General features: G+C 44.6%; 1 protein-coding gene across 1 annotated transcript; it reads left to right on the plus strand.

Moving 5' to 3' along the window:
• The first annotated feature begins 14,489 nt into the window (after positions 1-14,489).
• Positions 14,490-19,471, plus strand: MCL1 (MCL1 apoptosis regulator, BCL2 family member). Its single transcript, XM_029580775.1, is given in 4 exon segments — positions 14,490-15,111; positions 15,113-15,245; positions 16,889-17,136; positions 17,611-19,471. Coding segments are annotated over 4 exon segments (987 nt in total). The 5' UTR covers positions 14,490-14,622; the 3' UTR covers positions 17,728-19,471.
• Positions 19,472-25,220: the final 5,749 nt, after the last annotated feature.

Below are 25,220 nucleotides of genomic sequence, written 5' to 3' on the forward strand. Positions count from 1 at the left end.
ATGGACTTCTGCTCCAAAAATTAATCCAAATCTTTTTTTAAACCCAGCTATGCTAACTGCAGTAACCACATCCTCTGGCAACAAATTCCAGAGTTTAATCGTTGCGTGAAAAAGAATTTTAAATGTGCTACTTGCTAACTGCAAGGAGTGCCCTAGTCCTGTTATCCAAGAGAGTAAATAACCAAATCACATTTACCAGTTTTAATATAAGCACAGTATTGAGCATCCTGATTCTGACATTGACTAAGCCACAAGAAGTATCCAATTGATGCTAATGGGGAGTTCCCTGTATATACCCAGATCAGTCCAGACCATGGGTTGAGCCTCCTATCCAGCAGATGGAGACAGACCAAAACTGAAAGGGTATCCTATATGAGGAAGAGCCTATCCTGTAGCCCTTCAGTATTTGTCTCCAGCAGGTGGAACAGCTCACCCTGTGGTTCTCTGTTGTCGTCTTCTTGTCCCTTTTTGGGGATTTTTCTGTCTGTTTCTATCGTTGTTTGGATCAAGCAAGTATTTACTCTTTCTTAATTAAAAAAAAAAAAAAAAGTTTTGTTATTTGAACTCTGGATTCTTTCTACAGGAGACGGTCTGTCTCCTTGCTCTTGCGGGGGCCTAGGGGGGCTTGGCCCCTTGTTTTATATAGCCCGGTGGTCCTCGGCTGCAGGGGTGGAAATTGGTGGTGCCAGTCACTTCCCCTGTTCAGCCTCTCTCTCTCTCCCCCCATACTTGTCTCCCTTCACTGGGATGATTTGTCTCTGAAGCTGCTTACAGGGACATTTTTTCCCCTGTCTGGGTTTTAAAGTAACAAAAATAATAATATAAGGCAGGATCAGAAGGAAAGCTCCTCTGTTTTACCTGTGCAGTTTTGCAGCCTTAGAGAGAGAGTTAGGAGCATGCACAGTTCATTCTGTGCCTCCACTCCTTCATCCCCGGCAGCCCTGCTGATTTCAATTGCTGCCCTTCCTCCACATCTGGGCCATGCCACGATGCCCACTGTGCCTGGCTTGTGGGGATTCCTCTCTGTCTCTCTAGGGAGGGACTCTGTTCTCGATGTCTACCGGGGGGGGGGGGAGGTTCCTCTGAGTCCCCGATGCCCTCAGGAACCCGAGCCAGGCCTCTCAAATGCATGGCCGCACTGTTCCCGGGCCATCAAACCACAGGAACGGTGGCCATTTTAGGTTTTTCACCTTTCTCGGAGCAGCGTAAAGCTCCGGACTGATTTTTTTTTCAGAGGCCCACGCGCTCTCCCTCTTGCAGGTCTTGACACCCACCCCCTGGAGGTGCCAGACCCCATTTTTCAGCGGATTTTATGCTTTTACTACACAAATCCTATTTGGCAAGTTTGCAAGAGGAAGCGGACCCCCCGGCTAAGGTCCCTCAGCTCCCTGTTCTCCCTCCCCTGCGGCTCCGGATGGGCAGGGGTCGATTTGGGTTCGTGTGGTTCCGGGAGCTCCTCAGGACTCGGATTCGGCTGATGTCCCCTGGGTCCTCCGTCTCTTCCGAAGGGAGGAATTGGAGCCTCTTATCCCCCTTCATCTCACAGGAATTAGGGATTGACTGTCCCCCAGTGGATGAGTTTTTGGCGGCGATGCCAGCTTCCTTGGACCCGGTCCTGGCGGGGCTCAGGGCTCTGCCGTGCTCTTTTCCTTTCCACCCTATGCACAAACTAATGCACCTCAGGGAATGGCAGGCCACCGAGTCGGGTCTGCAGGTTGGAGGGCCATGGAAAAGCTTTATCCTCTCCTGGAGGAGTGTTTAGATTTATTGAAAATGCCTAAGGTGGACTCTTCTGTGATGGCGGTCACTAAACATACCACCATCCCGGTGGTGGGGGCTACGGCCTTGAGGGATGTCCAAGACCGTAAGCTGGAATTCCATCTCGAGCGCATTTTTTTAAATCCTGGCCTTGGGTATTCGGGCGTTGATCTGCAGCAGTCTCATGCAGCGGGCAAGCCTTAGGTGGGTCCAACAATTATTCAGCACCCAAGACCTCCCATCTGCAGAGGCAGAGCAGGCTGACAGGTTAGAAGGCACCATAGCTTATGGGACGGATGCCCTATATGACTTGTTCCGGGTGCAGGCGATGGCTTCGGTGGTCTCGGCCAGACGGCTCCTCTGTCTCCGACACTGGGCGGCTGATTAGTCTTCCAAGGCACAGCTGGGAACTCTCCCTTTCAAAGGTAAGTTGCTTTTTGGCGAGGATCTGGAGCAGCTTATTAAATCCTTGGGGGAAAACAAGGTTCATAAGTTGCCTGAGGACTGCCCGAAACAGGCTAGTTCCTTCTTCCCTACTCGAACCCCCTTCCGGGGCCAACACAGATATCACCCAAGAGCAAGGGGTGCCTTCTCTAGGGGAAATTCCTCTAGGTCCCAGTTTTGACCCCAGCCCTTTCGAGGCCGTTGGGCCTTCCGAGATGCCGCTCCCCATCGTCCCGCGCCCAAGCCCACCTCCCAATGAGAATCCGCCGGTCCATCCCTCCGTTCCCAACTTAGGTGGTCGTTTGTCTCTGTTCATGGAGGAATGGGCCAAAATCACGTCTGACCAGTGGGTCCTCGAAACAATAGACAAAGGCTACGCCTTAAAGTTTGCTCGCGACATCCCGGACCTGTACATGGGCTCCATGCGTCCACCGGAAGCGGGCTGCTGTGACTCAGACTCTTACCAGAGGCTGGGGGCATCCTCCTGGTCCTGGTGGCAGAACACGGCGCAGGCCAATATTCTATCTACTTCGTGGTCCCGAAGAAGGACGACTCCTTCCGTCCCATCCTGGATCTCAATCGGGTCAACCGGGCCCTCAAGGTGTCCCATTTCCGGATGGAAACCCTTCGGGCAGTGATAGCGACTGTCCATTCGGGAGAATTTCTGGCCTCACGCAATCTGACGGAGGCCTACCTGCACATACCGATCCGTCCCCAACATCAGAGATTTCTTCGGTTCCACATCTTGGGCCAACACTTCCAGTTCCGGGCCCTGCCCTTTGGTCTCGCCACAGCACCACGCATGTTTACCAAGGTGATGGTGGTGGTGGCAGCAGCCCTTCGGAAGGACGGTGTGCTGGTTCACCCGTACTTGGACGATTGGTTAATCTGGGCCAAGTCGGAAACCCTATGCCGCCAGGCGGTGGACTGCGTACATGCTCTTCTCTCGACCCTGGGATGGATCGTCAATTTTTCCAAGAGCAATCTCCACCCGACCCAGGTCTTGGAGTTCCTGGGGGCTCGCTTCGATACCCGCATCGGCAAGGTTTTTCTCTACTATTTTGCAGGCTCGCAAAACTTCTTCCCTCGCCTATGTCCGGGTCTGGAAGGTTTTCAAGCTGGTCTGCGATGAAGCGGGCATTACGGCACATTCGGCTCCAGTCTCGCTAGTCCTCTCGTTCCTCCAGCGTGGCCTCTCTAAGGGTCTCTCCTTTGGCTCGCTCCGTGTACAGGTGTCTGCCCTCCGTTCTCTCTTGGGAAGCCTCGAAGGCTACTTGGTTGCGTCTAATCCGGATATTGTCCGTTTTCTCAAAGGGGTCAAACATTTGAAGCCGCCATTGCGTCCCACTTGTCCCTTGTGGAGTTTGAATCTGGTCCTTTGGGCGCTCTGTCAGGCTGCTTTTGAGCCCCTTTGCTGTTCTACCCTCAAGGATTTGACACTTAAGGTGGTGTTTCTGGTTTCTATTTGCTCCGCCAGGCGGGTGTCTGAGATCCAAGCATTGTCTTGCTGCGAACCCTTCTTACGTTTCTCGGACTCCGGGGTCTGTCTTAAGATTGTCCCGTCATTCTTACCGAAGGCTGTGTCTTCATTTCATGTCAATCAGTCGGTGGAGCTCCCTGCGTTCTCTCCTACCGACATTGCAAGCCTTGGCGGGGATGATTTCCGCCATCTGGATGTGAAACGCGTTCTTATGCGTTATCTGGAGGTGACTAATGACTTGAGTATCGGATCATCTTTTTGTCTTATGGAGTGGCCCCAACTGGGGCAAACACGCCTCTAAGACTATGACATCTCGCTGGTTGAAGGAAGCGATCTCGTCTGCTTACATCTGTCCGGGATGTCCAGTCCCGGAGGGCCTTAAGGCCCAGGAAGCCATTCTCTGATGGCTTCCTGGGTGGAGAGCCAGTCGGTCTCCCTGCAGGAGATATGCAGGGCAGCTACTTGGAAGTCTCTGCCTACTTTTGTTCGACATTGGTTCCTTTTGGGCGGCAGGTGCGTCGAGCAGGACTGTCAAGGTCCCACCCTGTCTAGGGAAGCTTTGGTACATCCCATGGTCTGGACTGATCCGGGTACGTACAGGCCACAAGAACCTGGCACATACCCAAACACTAAGAAGATCCCATGCTACTGATGCAATTGATAGCAGTGGCTATTCCCTAAGCAAAATTGATTAATAGCCATTAATGGACTTCTCCTCCAAGAACTTATCCAAACCTTTTTTGAACCCAGCTACACTAACTGCACTAATCACATCCTCTGGCAACAAATGCCAGAGCTTTATTGTGTGTTGAGTGAAAAAGAATTTTCTCTGATTAGTCCTAAATGTGCTACTTGCTAACTTCATGGAATGCCCCCTAGTCCTTCTATTATTCAAAAGTGAAAATAACCGAGTCACATCTACTTGTTCAAGACCTCTCATGATCTTAAAGACCTCTATCATATCCCCCTGCAGCTGTCTCTTCTCCAAGCTGAACAGCCCTAACCTCTTCAGCCTTTCCTCATTGGGAAGCTCTTCCATCCCCTCTATCATTCTGGTTGCCCTTCTTTGTACCTTCTCCATCGCAACTATATCTTTTTTGAGATGCAGCGACCAGAATTGTACACAGTATTCAAGATGTGGTCTCACCATGGAGCGATATAGAGGCATTATGACATTTTCCGTTCTATTAACCATTCCCTTTCTAATAATTCCTAACATTCTATTTGCTTTTTTGACTGCTGCAGCACACTGAGCTGATGATTTTAAAGTATTATCCACTATGATGCCTAGATCTTTTTCCTGGGTGGTAGCTCCTAATATGGAACCTAACATTGTGTAACTACAGCAACGGTTATTTTTCCCTATATGCAACACCTTGCACTTGTCCACATTACATTTCGTCTGCCATTTGGGTGCCCAATCTTCAAGTCCTGCAAGGTCCTCCTGCAATGTATCACAGTCTGTACCTCCCCTTTCAGGAGGCTGGTACAGGTGGGGCTGTTAGATTGTGGAGAATTCCTTCTTCTGGCCAGTAGAGGGCAGCCTAGCTTAATTTTACAAGCAAGCTGTGTGCATCTGCACAAATTGCCACACACAAATTTAACATATAATCCTATCATGTTGGTTCCATATAGCTATAAAACAGGTGTATATGTGCCTCAAAGCAGCTGGGGAGTTTTCATACTAATAGACTGTGTGATACTATATTTATTTTAAAATGTTTATATTCTGCTATATTTTTAAAAAACTGTTCAGGGTGGATTACATATGTACAATCATAAAAGAACAAAGAAGGAAACGAGGGTCATAGGGTGAAGCTTGGTACAGAAGTCATTTCTCTCAAATCAGATACCGGTAGCAATCTGCGCAGATGCTTTTTGGCCATTTTCAAATTAATAAATCCTTCTGCAAGAATGATCTGCAGGCCTCCAGTAAGCCTTTCTGTACTAGCAGAGGCAGAGAGCCTAAAATTTTCCAAGCCAGATTTGTTTAGAATTCCTTAAATTCCTTCCCCTGTTTGTCTCCTTAACACCTCTACTCCCACCCATGATCGATCGCGGCTGCTGTAAGAATGAATACCATTGAGCACCACCCTAACAGCTTTCTGCCCTATTCCCAGACTGTCTAATTTGTTTAGCAGTCTTCATCCAAGAACTCAGTCAGCTTTGACAGCCCCCCCCCCCCCCCCCAGCTCATGAAACATTTTGTCTAGGGTCCTGAAAGCTCCGCACTTCAAGGTATTGTGCTTTCCTTTTCTTTACTATTCCCATAGTTTTACTACTACTGAAGTTACACTGAAGCTGTCTTTCCTTGTTTCTGAGGAGAAGATAAACAGATCTGCGAAGGGTGCAGTCAGTACTACCTTGAGTTGCTTCACTTTTCTGAAGCATACCCCCCATCAGATCCCAGTGCTTTATCTACTTTTGTCTGTGTAAGTGCTTTTAAGTGCCTCCTATGAATAGATTTGTAATACCCATTAACAGTTCAACTCTGTTGAATAAAATAGCACTTAAGGGATTTATCACATGTGCATTGTATAGTGCAGCTCTACTAGCTATCAGGATACTGGCAGGAAGAGGAATTTGCGAAAACTCTCCTGTAGTACATCTCTTGTCGATCCTCCCATCGGGCCGATGCAATATCTGTGCGCGAAAAACGGTCACTTTTGATTGAGCGCCCGCTTTTCTAACACATACCCATCCTTTCCTGGGCACGTGCAGCACTAGGCAAATGAGACCCTGCTTTAAAAAGGCGCTAGGGCAGATTGGGTGTCCCTAGCGCCTCGGCAGTGGGTGCCCGGAAGCAGTGGCTGTGCACGAGTTAGGAAAACGGACACCACGGGTTAGGAACATGGACACTCATTAGCTGAGTGTCCGTTAACCTAACTGGCAAGACTTAAAAAAAAATGTAATATTTTTTGTTGCTCCTTTTCAGTTCCTCTCACTTAATGTCGCCATGATATTAAGTTGAAGGAACTACAGAAAAACTATTTTTTACATGAGGGGAATAGCTAATAGCCTCATCAACATGCCATTTACAGATGCTGAGTGCTGGTTTGGATCCGTGTTTTGGATGCGCAAATCCCCTTATTGCATAAGGGTTTATGGACGCAGGTTTACCTGTGCATTAGCCTGAGTACACTGTATGGCATTGGCCTGCATGGGTGGTGTATGGCAGTTTTGTTTTATGGTAATTCTCTTGCCTATAGACAGCCCGATCCAGTAAAGTCCGTGGGAGAGCGGACTAACGCCCGCTCTCCCGGCGCGCGCACCGGCCCCTTGCCGGTGCGCGTGATCCAGTATTTAAATTAGGCGACGCGGTGCAAACGAGGAAAGGGAGGCGCTAGGGACACTAGCGCGTCCCTAGCGCCTCCTTTTGGCCTGGAGCGGCGGCTGTCAGCGGGTTTGACAGCCGACGCTCAATTTTGCCGGCGTCGGTTCTCGAGCCCGCTGACAGCCACGGGCTCGGAAACCGGACGCCAGCAAAATTGAGCGTCCGGTTTTCGGCCCGACAGCCGCGGGCCGAATTAAAAAATTTTTTTTTTTTTTTTTTACTTTTGGGGACCTCCGACTTAATATCGCTATGATATTAAGTCGGAGGGTGCACAGAAAAGCAGTTTTTACTGCTTTTCTGTGCACTTCCCTGGCGCTGGAAGAAATTAGCGCCGACCTTTGGGCGGCGCTAATTTCTTAGAGTAAAATGTGCGGCTTGGCTGCACATTTTACTTACTGGATCGCTCGGGAATACCTAATAGGGCCATCAACATGCATTTGCATGTTGAGGGCGCTATTAGGTGCCGCGGGTGGGCCGCGTGTTTTCCTCCCCTTACTGAATAAGGGGTAAGGGAAAACACGCGTCCAGAGCAGGGTGACAGTGCGCTCCGACGGAGCACACTTTACTGGATCGACCTGAGAGTGAGAAACCTAAGGAGTTAAAGATGTATTCTCATCTAGGTGATATAATAATCAAATATGTGGCAAGCTTCACTGAGTTATCAGAAGGAAGCATTTTTTTGTAAAATGAGACCCTCATGGACAAAGGATCATCATGAAACTGAAGGGCTGGAACCTCAAAGGGAAGGTAATAACTTTTTTTTTCGCCTGAGAAGGTGGTGAGCACCTGGAAACAGACCAACACCAAGCCAGGCTATGTCGGAATTCGAGCATGTGTGAGACAGACAAAAAAGAGAGGAGAATGACAGCAGGCTGCACCAAGTCAGTCTTTAACAACATCGTCTATGTTTTTGGCTTTTCCAATGCATGTGATGTCAGCAAAATGAGGTGGGAGCATCAGGTGCCAAACTATAGCCAAGTGGATGGCAAGATGCTTCCTCTCACCCAAGCAGGAGCTGAGTGGGGGGGGGGGGGGGGGTGTAAGAATGTGTCTTTCCTAGGTCCCCTGCTGTTCACAAACTGTCCAAGCTATTAGGAGCCTCGTGCTTTTTGTGCCTCCCGTTTGCTGCCATTGCCAGGCTGGTCAGACTTCTTGGCTCTAAATTAGCACTTGAAGTCCAGGGTGGTAAGAGAACAAGTGCACACTAAGCAGGAGGAAAACAAAGGTTGATAGCCCTGTCCTTGATATTAGAGTTTCCAGTGCTTGCTAAATGGTGCTTGTTTATGGTGTAATGTCTTTGTTTTCAGACAAAACAGAGGTGTGGTGGCTAGCAACAGAGCAAGGTCTTGGACCAAACTAAGCGGCTGCTGCAAATGTAGGCCTTGTACTTTGCAAACCTTCCAAAACTTTGCCTTTTGACTGTTTAATAGTATTGTTGCTGATTTTTCCTTACCATTAATGTGTCATTGTTGTACATACCATTAAACTATCCCATTTTCATACCCTGCAGCCCATGATGGGAGTTGAGGATTGACGTGGGCGAAATACTGATCTCTGTTTAGGAGTCAGGAGGAAGTTTGTTTTTTTTATTTTGCTGTGCTGCAAATTGCCCAAGGAGCTGAGGGGAGATTTTTCTCCCTTCCTCTGGATTACCATGAAGCTCCTACAGCTTAGAATGTAGATATTAGAAGTTTGGATTTTGGCCCTCTGCTCTTTTTTTTTTCTCAACACAATCAGCAGTGTGGTACAACCCCCCTGCTTGCAAAATGTGTAAATGTGAAGTCTGGCTATAGCAGGCCCAGCTTTTTTAAGAGGCAACTGTGGTCAAATAAGTCTCTGTCTTTGGCCAAAGCGTTATGGTTAAAAAAAAGCACTTAAAACATTGTCAGAGTATTTTTTTTTAAACACAAAGTTTAGAAGACCGCCTTATTGGGCCGATCCGATAGTGTGCCCTAGCTGCTGTGCATAGCTTAACATGCGATTGGATGCGTGTCCATAACCCTCTATCCAATACGGGGATTAACGCGTCCAAATTGCCGCGTAGCTAATAGCGCTCATCACATGGGAATTTGTGTAGATGAGGCGATTAGCTAATCTCCAATAAATTTTCCCTTCGGCCAATGTGCCCTTGCAACGTGCCAAATTTAGTGCCAGCCCAGGGCTAGCATGAAGGTATGCCACACTCGAGGGTGCATTGAAAATCTGCTTTCTTTGATTCCACCTACTAGAATCGTAGCGATACTAAGGAGGAACCAAATAAAGCAGGGATTGATTTTAAAAAAAAAAAAATCTACGGACGTAGACTGATCGTCCGTTTTCCCAACCCGCTTAACGGACACCTCTCCTGTGTGCCCAGTGCCGCGGAGGTGCTAGGGCCGCACATTTGTCCCTAGCACCTCCTTTTTAGTGCGAAACACACCCCCTCCCCATTTAAATATGCGATGGCATGCCCAGGAGAGGTGGCTGAGCGCGGTTTAGGAAAGTCGGGTCCTCAACACCGAGCGCCCATTTTCTGCGCACATTTATTGGACTGGCCTGCTTGTGTATGTTGTGTCTTATCCGTCTGTGCCCTGATGTCACAGATGAAACTATGGCAGCTTGGAAGATTTAGGCACGATGCTGCCATAGATCTGCATCCCAGGTTTCACACTTGTCAATGATGTCAAGCTCGTGTCTGCTGTTTAACAGGCAGGAGCGGGGGAGAGATGTCCTGATGGAAGAAAATGATACTGGAGACAGCACAGACTTCATAGCAGCTGTGAACCAACAGCAGCAGAAAGAGAATTGCTGCTGGATGTTGGAGAAAGGTAGGTAAGTAGACACAATGCCATAAGAATGCCGGTTGGGACGGGATGGAGCGCTGTAGAGGTCCACAGCAAGTGTCCCAACCGGGAGGCGGTTCGGGGAACTTGGAGGAGGCTTAGGCACTGGACTAAGGCGGAGTCCTATGCGACCAAGGACTCGGCAGCCAGAGGAAAGACGGCTGACGTTGGGCCCTGGTGACTGAAGAGTCTTCACCCTGAAGACCGGTACTCCCCCGGGAGGAGCCCTTAGGAGTCCAGCCGCTGGGACTTTTGGAGATTCACCCTGGAAGCCGGAGCCCCCCCAGGAGGAGCCCGTAGGGGCCCGGCCGCTGGGACTTAGGCGAATCTTCGGGGCCAGCAAACACCAGGAACCAGAGGAGCAACGATGGCCAAAGTCGGAGTCCAGGAACGAAGCCGAGTCGGAAGCCAGGAGTCGCAGAAGGAACCAAGCCATGGATGAGATGGGAGACTCATGGATGGAGCCGGGTCAGAACCAGAGGTCGGAGGATGACAAGCCAAAGACAGAAGCTGAAGACGGAGTCGTGGGCAAAGCCAGGTCAAAACCTGAGTCAGATACCGGAGCCAATGGACAAGACGGAGGAAGGTCAGGAGCCAAGCCGGGTCGAAGACGAAGAGCAATCCAAGGAACGCAGCAACTAGCAGGCAGGAGACCTGAGGAACCTCATTGCAAGGCGAAGAAGGAACCAGGAAGCAGGGCTAAAATAGTCTGGGCGTCTGACGTCATCCTGGGATAGCCCAGAGGTTTCCCGCGCTGGCCCCTTTAAATCCCCAGCCCCTGCGCGTGCCTAGGGGGCGGAGCCAGCCGCGGTGAAATGCCGGCGTCTCCCTCGAGGAGGGAGAGCCGCAGCAAAGGCTCGATGGATCTTTGGCGACCCGAGCCGGCCTCGGGGTAAGTAGGGGATCCGGGGGACGGCCCGGGGCCGTAACATTATGTCTATCTAACAAGTGTTGATGGACCTGTCCTCCAGACCCTTGTGCAAATCTTTTTTTTTTTTTTAAACGCAGCTAAATCATTAACTTTGACCATTTTATCCAGCAACCAATTCCACAGTTTATTTGTGTATTAACTGGAAACAAAACCCACTTTCTTAAATTTGGTGGTGTCATGGAGTGTTCCCTAGGTTTAGTGCTATTTAAAGGGCCATGGTTCAATAAAATCAGTAAGAGCACACCAGCGAGGGATGACGCTTTAGTACGAGGTTGTACCTGCTGTGATGCTGCCTTGTTAGCGGAGGACAGTGACTTTGCAGTGCAGCTGCCACCAGTGGGAGGAATGGATTTATTTAGAGACGGTTCAAAGATGTTAGAAACAAAGGTTAGGACTAGCATGATAATCATATTATAGCTTTCGATGCCTCATCTGTGTACACAGTGCTTTACAAATTAAGGCCTAGTGGAAGAAAAAATGTTATTAAGAGCGAAATTCAAATCCTATGTCATAATGCATTTAAAGTAAATGTTGAGGGTGGCAGAAGGACACTGTAATGTTGCCACTCAAAAATAAAACCAAATACAAAAGAAATGGGTGAAGGGGATAACAAAAGTCAGCTGCCTAAGGCAAAAAACAAGTCCAAGATAAGCAGTAAACGGAATGAGCAACACTGGAAAGCTATGACCACAAGCCCTAATGGTGGAGGTGGACTTGGACATTGTTGCTGTTTCGGAGGCGCATGGTTCATGGAATCTCACAATTGGGATACGGCCATACTGGGCTTTAACTTGTTAAGAGAGGACAGAAAGGGAGAGGGGCCTGATGAAATTCATCCTAGGATACTGAGGGAGCTCAGAGATGTGCTGGCGAATCTGCTGAGTGACCTGCTCAATAGATCCCTAGAAATGGGAGTGGTGCCGAGTGACTGGAGAAGAGCGGTGGTGGTCCCGCTTCACAAGAGTGGGAGCAGAGAGGAGGCTGGAAATTACAGGCTGATTAGCCTCGCCTCGGTAGCAGGAAAATGAATGGAGGCTCTGCTGAAGGAAAGGATAATGAACTACCTACGGTCTGGTGGGTTGCTTGACCTGAGACAGTAGAGATTCACCAGGGGAAGGTCCTGTCAGACGAATCTGATTTCTTTGAGTGGGTGATTAGAGAATTGGATCAGCAAAGCGCAAGCCATGTGATTTTCTTGGATTTTAGTAAAGCCTTTGATCCGGTCTCACGTAGAAGACTCATTAAAAAAAAATAGGAAGCTTGGGAGGGGGTGCCAAGGTGGTGGAGTGGATTACAACGTGATTGATGGATAGAAGACCGCGGGTGATGGTAAATGGAACCTACTCTGAATGAAGAACAGTGTTAAGTGGAGTGCCGCAAGGTTCGGTGTTGGGACCAGTTCTGTTCTGTCTTTTAGGAGCGATGATGCAGAAGGGATAGAAGGTAAAGTTTGTTAGTGGATGATACTAAGATCTGCAACAGAGTGGAGAAAATGAGATGGGATATAAGGAAGTTTGAAGAGCTTAATGCCAAGACGTGCAGAGTCATGCAGCTGGGGTGTGAAAAGAACTGTATGGGATGGGGGGTGAAGGGCGGCTGTGCCCGGAGCAAGAGAGGGACCTAAGAAAACTAAAAAGTCATGGGATAGGAGGCGATGTCCTTTCATGGATTACAAGCTGGTTAAAAGACAGGAAACAGCGAGTAGGATTAAATGGTCAATTTTCTCAGTGGAAAAGGATAAATAGTGGAGTGCCTCAGGGATCTGTACTTGGACTGGTGCTTTTCAATATATTTATAAATGATCTGGAAAGGAATAAGACGAGTGAAGTTATCAAATTTGCAGATGATACAAAATTATTCAGAGTACTTAAATCACAAGCAGATTGTGATAAATTGCAGGAGGACCTTGCGAGACTGGAAAATTGGGCATCCATGGCAGATGAAATTTAATGTGGACAAGTGCAAGGTGTTGCATACAGGGAAAAATAACCCTTGCTGTAGTTACACGATGTTAGGTTCCATATTAGGAGCTACCACCTAGGAAAAAGATCTAGGCATCGTAGTGGATAATACATTGAAATCTTCAGCTCAGTGTGCTGAAGCAGTCAAAAAAGCAAATAATGTTAGGAATTAAGAAAGGAATGGTTAACAAAATGGAAAATGTCATAATGCCTCTGTATCACTCCAGGGTGAGACCGCACCTTGAATACTGTGTACAATTCTGGTTGCCACATCTCAAAAAAGATATAGTTCCGATGGAGAAGGAAGAGAAGGGCAACCAAAATGATAAAGGGGATGGAACCGATTAAGGCCGGGGGAAGGGCTGAAGAGGTTAGGGCTGTTCAGCTTGGAGAAGAGATGGCTGAGGGGGGGATATGATAGAGATCTTTAAAATAATGAGAGCTCTTGAACAAGTAGATGTGAATCAGTTATTTACACTTTCAGATAATAGAAGGACTAGGGGGCACTCCATGAAGTTAGCAAGTAGCACATTTAAGACTAATCGGAGAAAATTATTTTTCACTCAATGCACAACTAAGCTCTGGAATTTGTTGCCAGAGGATGGGGTTAGTGCAGTTAGTGTAGCTGGGTTTAAAAAAGGTTTGGGTAAGTTCTTGGAGGAGAAGTCCATTACCTGCTATTAATCAAGTTGACTTAGGGGATGGCCTCTGCTATTACTGGCAGCAGTAGCATGGAATCTTCTTAGTGTTTGGGTACTTGCCAGGTTCTTGTGGCCTGGTTTGGCATCTGTTAGAAACAGGAAGCTGGGCTTGATGGACCCTTGGTCTGACCCAGCATGGCAATTTCTTATGTTCTTATGAAAGGTTTTAATGAGGCACGATCAACACCAAAAGGAAATTAGTAGAACTAGGGCCCATGAGATGAAACTCCAGCGTGGACACCTCAGAATCAATGTCAGGAAATATTTCTTCACAGAGAGGGTGGTGGATGCCTAGAATGCCCTTCCGGAGGAGATGTTGAAGACAAAAACAGTGAAAGATTTCAAAAGGGCATGGGATAAACACTGGATTCCTAAAGCAAAGAAGAGAGGAATGAAGTAAGAGGCATCGGGGTAGCTTGCTAGTGTGGTGGTTCTCACCCTTAACCAATAAGCCTTCATAATGTTGGTGCAACTCCATCATTGAACTGTACGGTTTGGGAAAACAAATAAGCATGGGGATAACTTGCTTGATGCGGTGGTTACTACCTCATAATCAATAAGCCTGATACTACAGTTCTGATGTAACTCCAACATTGCTATTTGCTTCAACGGCAGGGAGTAGAGGGAAAATGTACTCAAACAGTAACCAATAAGAGCCATGACCTTGGCAGTCTGTGAAACGGGAGCTTGCTGGGCTGCCTGGGTGGGCCATTTGGTTCTTTTCTGCCGTCATTTCTATGTTTCTCTGAAAGAGATGAAAATGCAGAGTGCCAGAATGCGGGAGAGGGAAAGCAGTTCACAACGAAAATGGAAAAGATCGCAGCGTGCAAACGGCTGACAATACTCCTTAAAGGTAAGGAGCATTCTATAGAGGGGGAATGCTCAGAGTTTTTCCTCTTTCAAGAAATTTCCGGAAATTCCGTCCTCCCTCCATTCAGAAAGTAATAATACCGAATATGGAAACCCGAGGGGTGGAGTGGATTCAAGGGGGAGGAGCGTGTAACAGGACGCAGCTACGTAACGTGACGTACTGCTGAAAAGCCACTACCCGCGCCCTCGCTTCCGCCCAGTCTGACTAAGCGATCTAACTACTAGGAGCTCCGCTCGAGGGAAGCCCCGAGCCGGACGAAAGAAACGTAGCTTGTAGGGTTTCTTTCTTTTTTTTTTTTTTGTAATTAAGTCAGTTTCAAGATGAGCCAGAGCATGCTAAGTCTAAAGCGGAGTACTACGAGCGCCGTGTTGCAGCTGAATCTTTACTGTGGCGGGACACCCCCGGTCCCGGCTACGGCCGCCGAGACTCCGACGCCTCACGCCAAGGACGAGTTTTGCGCCTGCGCAGACGAGGCGGGCGCGCGGCGCTGCCTGTGGTGCCGTCGTGCGCAGCCCGCGCTGGTCGCGCGCCTCCAGAGCGTCGCCGACGAGCTGGACAACGACGACGAGGCGGACTCCGGCGACTCGGGCTCGGACATGGACGCGGAGCCGGCGCCGGTCAAGGCGCCCCGCAGCCTCCAGCTGACCCCTGGCGCGGTGGACGAGGCCGGCGGCCTGCCTTCGCCGCTGCCGCCCGGCACGCCCGAGTCGGACGAGGGCTTCTCGGAGCCCGAGGCCGGCGCTGTCTCCCCGGTGACGGACGACCTGTACCACCTTACCCTGGATTTGGTGACGGACTATTACCAGATGTACGCCGGCCGCCCTAGGCCCAAGAGCCTGCTGCTACTGCGGGGGGGGCGGCGGCTCCCAGCACGACAAGGCCCTAGAGACCCTGCGGAGGGTGGGCGACGGGATCGTGGATAAGCACAAGCTGGCCTTCCAAGGTGAGGAGCTGGGCTGGGGCTAAAGAGGGAGCCATGCACGAGTATATCTCTCTAATATGTCTTTGGATTTGTCTGAACGGTAGACATTGTGTGTGTATTTATCACGGAAAAGATCCCGCTTAACTGTCAGTAGATATCCTTAGCTGGTTTAAAGACATCACGGGTGGTGATTTAGTGCCCCTTAGAGGAAAGTGGGGAGGGGGACTGCCTTTATTTGCTGGGGGGGGTTGGCCCTCTTCTCCTGCTGTAGCTGGCACTTCCGATTGTCTCTTGCAGTGAAGAAGCTATGGGGTGCCTCGCCCCTCTTGGCTTTTGGGCAGGTTCGCTTTGGGGGGGTTGCAGAGTTTAAAAGGGTCCCTGGGACACGTTGACTGTCGTGTAGATGTGAACAGACCGACGTGCGGACCTGAGGGAAGGGGGTGTGAGCTTCCTGGCTATCAGGTCGGCAAGCTTGACGGCAGTTGCCCCAGATGTAGATCCTAGAACTACCTACGGATACTTGTTTCAGACTTTAATTTACTGCTTTCAGAAAGATTGTCTTGGTGATAAGCTAACTTTTTAATAGTGCCATGAAATCTAGTTGGGAGTATGTGCGGGAAAGAAATGACTGGCTTGGGTAGAGAAGGCAATATGGGCTAACGAGTGTGGGAGGTTTTTTTTTGTTCCCATAATCAAATTTTTATTCATGTTTTGGGCTTCTCCCATTGGAGGGAAGCCATAGTTGAAAAATTTAGTGTTTGACGACTTGGTATGAAAACTAAAATGCCTTTACAAAACGAGTGGGTTGTGTACTTGGAATGTTTTATGCTGTCTAATTTTTGACCAACTCAGGGTTAAAGTATTGTAGTGGTGCATAACTATCAAAGATGTTTTGGAGACAAGTTGTGTTATTCTGTGAGAAAGTTACTTTGCCATTTTCTTGCTACTGCTGATATTTAATACTGTGTAACTTGCATTCTAAAAATAGTAACAGCCTTGTAAATATTTAAAGTGGTTAAGGTACTAGTAGGCTAACACATCCTTATAATTCATTATGTTGACTGTATTCTATGTAGTGGAAAATTTCTCATTTATTCCATTTATACTAAATTTGCATTTATTTGTTTGTAGAAGTAAAATTCTACAAAAATTCCCATGCTTAAAAATACAAATTGTCACTTCTAAATATTAAAATGTAATTATGCAGAGCAAACCAATCCTATCTTTTTGGCTAACAAGTTAAGGGGGGTCACACTGTAGGGCTAGTTTATAAAGTGTGGACTGAATTAGTGATTAAAATATCTTTAGGAAATATTTTTTTCTTTAATCTTAATTTGTGTATCCTTAATTGCTTTGAGTTCTAGTAGCACATTGGTTCTGGATGAAACTGGAATCTGTGGTGCTATGTCTTTTTGGGTTTTTATAGGATGAGCTTTTGAGGCTGTAGAGCCATCTGACAGATGTCATTTTAACTATCATTGGCAGCTAGTGGTGGTGTTGATGCATTATTTATGGCTCTTCACAAGTAAGAAAACAGTTGGTCCATACATCTCTTGCCATTATATAAAACTGGCATTGTGAGACTTTATAATCTGGCTCAAATTTGAGTTTATGTGTAGTATTTATTTAGCTGTTTTGTAATAATACATTTCTTTATTTTACAGGAATGCTCCGGAAGCTAGACATAAAACACAAAGAGGATATAAAATGTGTCTCCACCGTTGCACTCAGTGTCTTCAGTGATGGAGTAACAAACTGGGGTAGAATTACCACGCTGATATGCTTTGGGGCGTTTGTTGCAAAGCATCTGAAAAGCATACATTTAGAAAACAGCATCAATACATTAGCACAAAGCATTACTGACTTCCTTATGACACACAACCGGGCCTGGATCGTACAGCATAATGGCTGGGTAAGTTTGGGGCTATTAACATGGGTAGAGCAAAGCTATCCTGAAATTTTGGATTTCATTAGTGACTGAGGCACATTTAGGGGTCTTCATTTTCAGTTTGTTTATTTTTCATGGAAATTTCCATGTTAATAAAACAAGTCAGTGGAAGAATAACTCGTCCACTGACTTCAACTGATTTTTGTTTTGTTCTAACACTGGAATTTCAGCTGGTGCTGGACAAATTGACTGCTTTTTATAAAATGCAGCCTATTCGTAAAGAATTTTGAATTCAGGCCACCTAAGAAAAGGAGTCTGAGGGCCTAAGGATTATTCATTTGAAAGCCTTTTATAAAATGTCCTAAAAAGCAAATAGTGCCCTTGCAGTTGAAACCATAATGACAGTAAGCAAGTGAGTTGCCTGGCTATTTTCATGTAGTTATGTAATGCTGTCTGGATCTTATTCTGCCTTTTAACAGTGTGTTTCTTTTTTTGTAGGAGGGATGTGTTGAATTTTTCCATGTAGAGGATGTGGAAGGTGGTATCAGAAATGTTCTAATGGCCTTTGCAGGTGTGGCTGGACTGGGTGCAAGCTTGGCATATATGATTCGGTGACCTGTACTCACTAATACAAATGACTGTTCGAATCAGTTTTCATGGTCAGACTGATTTGAAGTGAGTGTCTGCTGCTGTAACAAATTTTTGCCCATGTCGCACAAAAGGAATCACATCTAACGAATGCCCAATAGTGCTTTCACCAGAGGGGCACAAGACACTGCAAGTCAAGATCTGTGCCAGTGAGGAGCATCCCAAATGGGGTGGGACAAGGCACCCAAGCAGAAATGAGTTAAGCCTGGCATTCTGCTTCCTGGGACAGTGGAGTTTGTGGGTCACGTACTTTGTTCATGGAAAAAATCGAAGATGGTGAACCCATGCAGATAAGACTGTGTAGCATAGCTACTAGATAGTCCATTGGGATGAATAGAAATAAAGGTCAAACAAGTTGGCGACCACCTTGGTCGGGCCACCACCAGCTACAACTTGTATATTTGACCTCTATTTTCAGTGTATGTGGAAGCCTTCATGGTTGACAACTCGTTTGTGGCTCTTTTTTTTTGGACTGTTCTTTGGGTTCTTTGATTCCCTGTTAGTAAGATGAGTGACTAAAAGTCCTTTCATTTCATTTTCCTTGAATTGTCTACATCGGAAGTAGACTATTTTTCTAACACATCTAAAGTAGAAAGCTATACAGCTTTGCAAAGCTGCTAAGGATACCTTTCTTACTATGTCAGTGTTTTGCAAAGTGCCATCTTTGAATAGGTATGGCTGGAGTGTTCCTTGTGGGGTGAAAAAAACAGGCTCTTAGTTCACTGTTCAGTGATCAGTTATGCGTGTTTCTCATACTTCTGTAACTTAGAACAGCCATAAACAGTGTGCTGTGGGGGACAGGCTATTTACAACTGAATTGCAATAGTTTATTTGCATTTAAAAAAGTGTACAAATTGTAAATTGTGTAAGAGTGGTTCTGAGAAGCCATACAACAAAAGGGATTCATGTCTTTTTTTTTTTAAATCACTTTTGCAGTACTGACATTCTGCAAATTGGCATATTTTTTTAATCAACTTTTCAGTTCTCACATTTTTCTCCTATATATTTTGTACTAATTGGCCTAGTCAGATTTTACTGCAGCATTACAAGAATCAATATTTAGGTTAACACACATGCTGCTTTGAAAAACAAATTGGTGAATTTTTTGGTTGGGGGGAGTAAAGGGAGGGTGATCAGTGCATTCCTGTCATATTTAATAGCATTAATAAAATGTGACTTAAAAGGCAGCCTAGGAGAAACCATATTTGAGCTTAGATCTCATTAAATAAGGTTAAAGCTTCCACATAAGCCTTCAGTGTTGAGGCTTTTATCTCATTCTTTTAATACAGGTCTAACTCTGGGTTTTAATTGGGCTTGAGTTATATCTGAGTTGCCTTCTGTACAGCTTAGTGAAGTTCAGAAGAGGGCCATATGACATTGCTTGGAGTTCTTAACTGCAAAGGTCACTTTCATTTGTCTCCCTGTTTTGTGAACTGGTCTATTGTACATTCTGTATAAAAGCATAGCAAGTGCACTCATTGTACAGACTGGCTATTCCATAAGCCTTCCCTTTCTTCACTGAGGGCCTGGATCCCATTGTGACTGTGCTCCAATACTGTTTAAGGTGCGCTAAAATCACCAGGGTTTCCAGTTTTTAAAGGAAATTCACTGTATTTTGTGCATTGCTTGTATTTAATGTAAAGAATGAACCTAAACATGGTGCTATTGATAAGTATTTGAGTCTTGTCAATAATAAACAATGTTTTTGTCATATCTGTTTTATTATTTGGGAGTAGAATGTTTTCACTCTACTAGAACATGGGCTAGTTTGTCTTTCTGATATCATGTCTAATATCTCCTGTCTTTTCTACAATGCAAGGATATCTCAGCTATAAATGCTTGACACTTTTTTCCTTAATCGTTCTCTACCATACTTAATTCAACACACAACGGCCTCCTCTGCCTTAAGTTTTGGCATAATCTAAATACCTTTCAGTGTGAGGCTGTTTGAATATCTAGCATACTAGGTACCTGTGACATTGGTTAATATCCAGCCATCACAAAGTTTTGGTTGGGTGTTGAGTCATTGGAACATGCTCATACCAATCTGGCCATTTCATTGCCTATAATTTTAGTAGTTGTGTAGTGTCCTTGGGTTTTTCCTTGCTGGATAGCATTGACCTATCACTAACATGCCTGCAATGACCCAGAAGCTGCTATTCCAAAGAAGCTTGAAAGCAGATTTTAATGCCTATGAAATGTTTGCTACAAACCTGATGCAACAAGTAGTGCAAGTTTCCCAGTTTTCACGGCTGCAATTCTGGCACAACCCTCTTCTGGTTTATGCCCATGCAATCCTTGATACATCTGCCTGCCATTGAAGATTTCAGAACTATGTACTAGGAATAGATAGTGGTAAAACCACTTTAGTAAAGAGCTCCTGAATCTGTATTTTACACTAACTTCAATATGACTTCTTGCTCAAAAGTCACCTTGAGCATCATTTGAAAGTTAGATTTGATTTTTATCCCTTAAAAGAAATCTCCCACACTCTGTACAAATCTGGTCAAGAGCTAGGCCTAGCAGCCTTGAATATTTTAACAAGGAATGTATTAATTTGTACCTTACTCAGAATACTTGGTGGTAGAGGAAGTCAAATTCTGTACATACTGATCTTTGTGTAAAATAAGGGTAAAATGCATCTGGGCAATATGTTAGGATAGCCCTTGAGATGGTGGTTAGATGACCTCTCCTACGAACTAGTTCACTGAATTAACTCAAAAGATCAAACATATTATCCTGCAGCTGCAAGAACACTACTCTATAGTCTTGAACATCATGCTTTTCTGGTTATTCAAGGGACATTTGATAGAATGGTCACTAAAATCACAATATTGGTTGGCTTAATTTTATTACATTTCTTTGTATTTTATTCTACAGTAGGCCTCTATTGAAAGATAGTATAGAGAACTAGGTCATTTCATCTAAACCTGAGTCTTTATGCTAAAATATTTTTAGATTCTTAAATTTAATTTTAAATTAGTTTATACTATTTAAGCAGTCAACACTTCAAAGTCAACTTTATACATTTGTTCTTTTGTAGGCCAGGAGCTGTGTGTTTCCAGCAGAAGCTTTTACAGGAAGGAACAAATTGAGTTTAAAATGAAACACAATTCTTTGACCAAGGAATATAGTGAAATTTCTTAGTGGTAACATCCCCTGTACTAATAAATACAAGACTGAGTAAGAACAAATATATTTCTTAGTAGATAAATGTCTTTGATCTCCTCTATTCCCTAATTCAGGTCTACTTTACTAATTCAGTTATATATTTGTATACATTAACTGTAGACAGGACACATGAAATTGTAGGTCTTAAAGCCCCAGCAATGTGTTGGGGAAAGTTCTGAAGCAGCCCCTTTCCTTTTGTAATTTTTTTATTTACTGGAATAGAGGTGGAGAAATGCATAAAACTTAAAACTGTGCAAAATCTTACTAAAGCTGTGGTCTTCAATTTTTTTCCATACTAGCACAGAAAATAGCATCTTAACTTGGCAAGGGTGGTGGTTCAGAAGATAACAGCCCCCCATTCCCCTAATAGGAAATATTGAAACCAATCCAATCTGAGGTGATGTGTAGTGTGCTACATCTGTAATTAAAAAGCAGAGCATGATGTGGACCTTTACAAGAGAGAACATAGCATGCCACTTACTTTTCTAGCCTTCCAAAGCTAGTTCTAGAACTTTCTCTTACATCCCAGCTCTAATAAGGATGGACTTTGTCTATACAATGGTATATAAAACTGTCTAAATACTATTAAATATTTCTAGTACTATTTTAGTGAGTTTATGAAGCAAAAAAATGGCAAAGGGTATCTGCCAGCAGTTAGCAAGTCAGAAGAGCCCTTGACCTGAAAAGACAGACATCTCATGCAAATATAAGTCTCCAAATTGGTAGCATAAAACACATTTTTTAAGAGCCATGGTTCTGTCTCATTTAATTCCCATTGAATCTCCTGTACTGATATTTCTTTACTACATGTTATACTCTGTAATTACATTCCAAGTGCCTGGACTATATCCCTTCTAACTTCTATTCTGCAAGTTAAACCTTAATCTCAAGTTAAAATTGGTTACATGCTAAATTGTATCTTATGAGGCATGTTAGCCCAGTTCTAAAATTGAATTTTCAATATCCAATCCTTAATGTTTAATGTTATATGTTTAATGTTCACCCATTAAGGTTTAATGTTACAATGTATAAATAGTAAGACACCCCTGTCATACTATTCCAACTGTTATATTGTGAACCGATGTGATGTACTCCAACGAATGTCAGTATATAAAAGCAAGTAAATAAATAAATTACAAATTTTCAACCCCCCCTTACCTGAAGATGTCAACACTTTCATAAACCTCTTTGGCTAAAACCCCAAAACGTTAACCTTTATTGATACTTGTATCAAAACCATGAGCTTTGCCTCCACTAGTTAGAATTCAAGATCCTTGCTCTAATGTCAAAATACATTAGAGCAAGGATCTTGAATTCTAACTGCTTCAAAAAATGATATACCTTCCCACCAAGGGTTTCTTGTTAGGTATGAAATAAGCTATCCAAACAATACCATATTCACATTAAAAAAAAAAAAAAAAGTGGTACTCTTTAACAGTTTTTGAGAATAGATTTAATGCTAAAGACTTAAAAGAACCATCTCTTTAAAAATTATAAAGAGCATTATTCACTGTTTAATGCTTAAATGTACAAATTGCAAACAAAAGCCAGATGCTTATCTGTGGAGTGTGAAGAAAGCAGTAACAGACAATAGCAGGTGGCCCACGACAGCCAACGTCTTTCTCATACTCGGCTGCCTCCACAGCTTCTTCTTAAGACTTCAGTTTTACTCTTGCTTTGGCATTTCATTAGACACTTGTTCTGCTGAATTCAGCTGTTGTAGGTGTGTAACTGAGAACAAGATATGAAATACTTAGCTCAAGCTCTGATATCCCAACTTAAGGTTAGCTTAAATGTAGAAAGATTCTTCATTTAAAACAAGAATGCATGTACTTAGCACATGGGGATGGATACATGCAACTATTCTATAAACTATCTCACTTCTTCAAAACAGAAAAATCCTTTAAAAGTAAGATGAGTATGGAACAGCACATTTTTCAAAAGAGCACTTGCCAATGAGAAAAAATGACAAGAGGCAAGTGACCCTTATAGACTAACCAGTTTATTGAAGCATGAGCTTTTGAGGACAGAGTCCACTTGGTCAGATGTTTACTGGAAAAAAAATGGCAAACCATTTTTCTTCTGATTGCCCCTGATTTTGTTCTTGGCATCAGACTTGGATAAATCCCCAGGAAAATTAAAATAAAAACTGAAAACAAAGCCTTTCATTAATATTGCTACTCTAGTAATCTCTCCTTTTTGTCACATTAGTCTTCTGGTTTTGCAAGAAAAATAATCACTTGAGACCCATTAAGTCTTTAAACAGTGGCCCATAAGATGTAGGATTATTCAGGGTAGAGTTTGGTTTTTCAAAGAGATCCAAATGTCTGACAAATTGACACTAATGGCTCAGCATATTTCTTTCAGGGTCATTTATCAAAATGAGTTATGGTGTTATCACATGCGTTATGGTATTAATGCATGCGTTAATAGTAGCGCAGGGTGTGAATACAAATTTTTGGAAGGAGTAGGATCAGGGAGGAGTTTGGGTGGGATTTATGAAAATGAGCAATATTGTACTGTGCGATAGCATAACGCATGCTATTGCACGGTTTTAACACCAGAAATAACTACACCTTTTTTTTCCTGGCATTCAGCTGTGTGATATGCCTGAAATGGCCATAACACAATCCCCGATATGTTTTTAGAATTGGTTTGGCCATTTCTGGGCTTGGAAAGGGAGGTGGAGTGGAGTGTAAGTGTAGAGAGAGAGCCTGTGGGGGAGGTCCTCAGTGTGCAACTATTTATATCTCCTATATGAGGACCATTAGGTCGAGGTGAGATGGTGGTGGTGCTGGTTTAGGGTTTAAGGGCTGGTTTCTCAAGTAGAGTGAGACATACGAACAGCACAGTACACCTTGGTGAAGATTTGACATTTGGAGTGAGGAAAATTTCACAAAGATGAAATTTTGTACTATGTTCTCACCCTAGCTGGATGGTAACCTGTCATAGAGTCCATCAAGCTAGGGTGTGAGAACAGAGTAGAAATGGCATCTTTTGTGAGACTTTCCTCACTCCAAATGACGTTAAATCTTCACCGAGGTCTTTAAGCCCTCCTCTTGTACATAGTCACTCTTCCCCCCCCCCGCACAAGATGCGAAAATAGGAATTATAACAGGGTGCGATAAGTTTACCGTGCCATGTGATCCTACTGATGATCCTATAGTGGCATATGACCAGTTTACTCTTTGTAGGTACAGGGTTAGATACAATTTAAATACTTAAATAGTAACATGAAGTATTATCAATTTAAATTAAAAAAAAAATCAAGTGACATATACAATGATGTTTAAAATCCAATTAACAGCAGGATGCTGAAAATATGCACTATATAATCCTCTGTAAATTGTGGCCATGTGAAGTCACTCAATAGGCTTTGATAAGGAGGCAGGGCACTATTCTAGAAAGTCTCCAGTTATGATCTCTCATAGTTATGGAGGCCAAGAAGACAGCAGCCATGTGAATCAACCAGTTGATGCTGAGAAATTCTTGCTCTGCTGGTAAAACCAGGATGATCAAAGATGGGAAGGGTGAAGCAAAGCGTCTCTTTTATTTTTAGTAATAATATGGCACTGCCTCTGATCTGCATGCTAATTAGGCAGTAGCATTATTCACATACTTTATACATATTCTTAATCTGAATATATGGTGATTCCACAGGTCCACATCATTAATGGCCTTAATTTCTAGTCTTTCTTTTGCTTCCAAAAGTCTTAAGGTTTGACCTGGTAAATTGTTTAATTTGGCTGAATTAATATAGCTAACGTATAAACCAAACCTGACACATTGATCTTGCTAAGTCATGTTTCCCAACAGGAGAGCACATGTCGATGCTCAAGACTGGCTTTCTGACTATCCGCCCAAAAGCATCTAGTACCAGGAAAACTAATGAACTTCCTAAATTAACCATGATTGTGCTATGCTAAAATTTATTGGGCATTTGTGATTTTGGTTCATATTGATCCTTTTTTTTTGGCCCACTTTATTAAGCTCTACATCAGCTCTAAAATCGCCTAACCTGTTGCTCCATGCACATGCTGTGCCACTTGTATAATAATCATGCTAACCTTTTTTTTTTTTTTCATAATGTGAGGAAAAGTCTGACAGTGGCAGCATTCTATTTTTGAAAGACTTGCCTTGATAGTTACCTGCAATTGTAATTGCCATGCCCAGCTGGTGTGGGTGGGGAACAGGAAGTGCAAATGAGCATGTTTTGCAGCTTGGTTCCCCCCCCCCTATAGGATAAGCGGTAGGCATAGATTCTAGTCCAGTGTAAGGCTTTAGATCAG

This window comes from Rhinatrema bivittatum, chromosome 16 (genome assembly GCF_901001135.1).
Source record: "Rhinatrema bivittatum chromosome 16, aRhiBiv1.1, whole genome shotgun sequence".
Lineage (NCBI taxonomy): Eukaryota > Metazoa > Chordata > Amphibia > Gymnophiona > Rhinatrematidae > Rhinatrema > Rhinatrema bivittatum.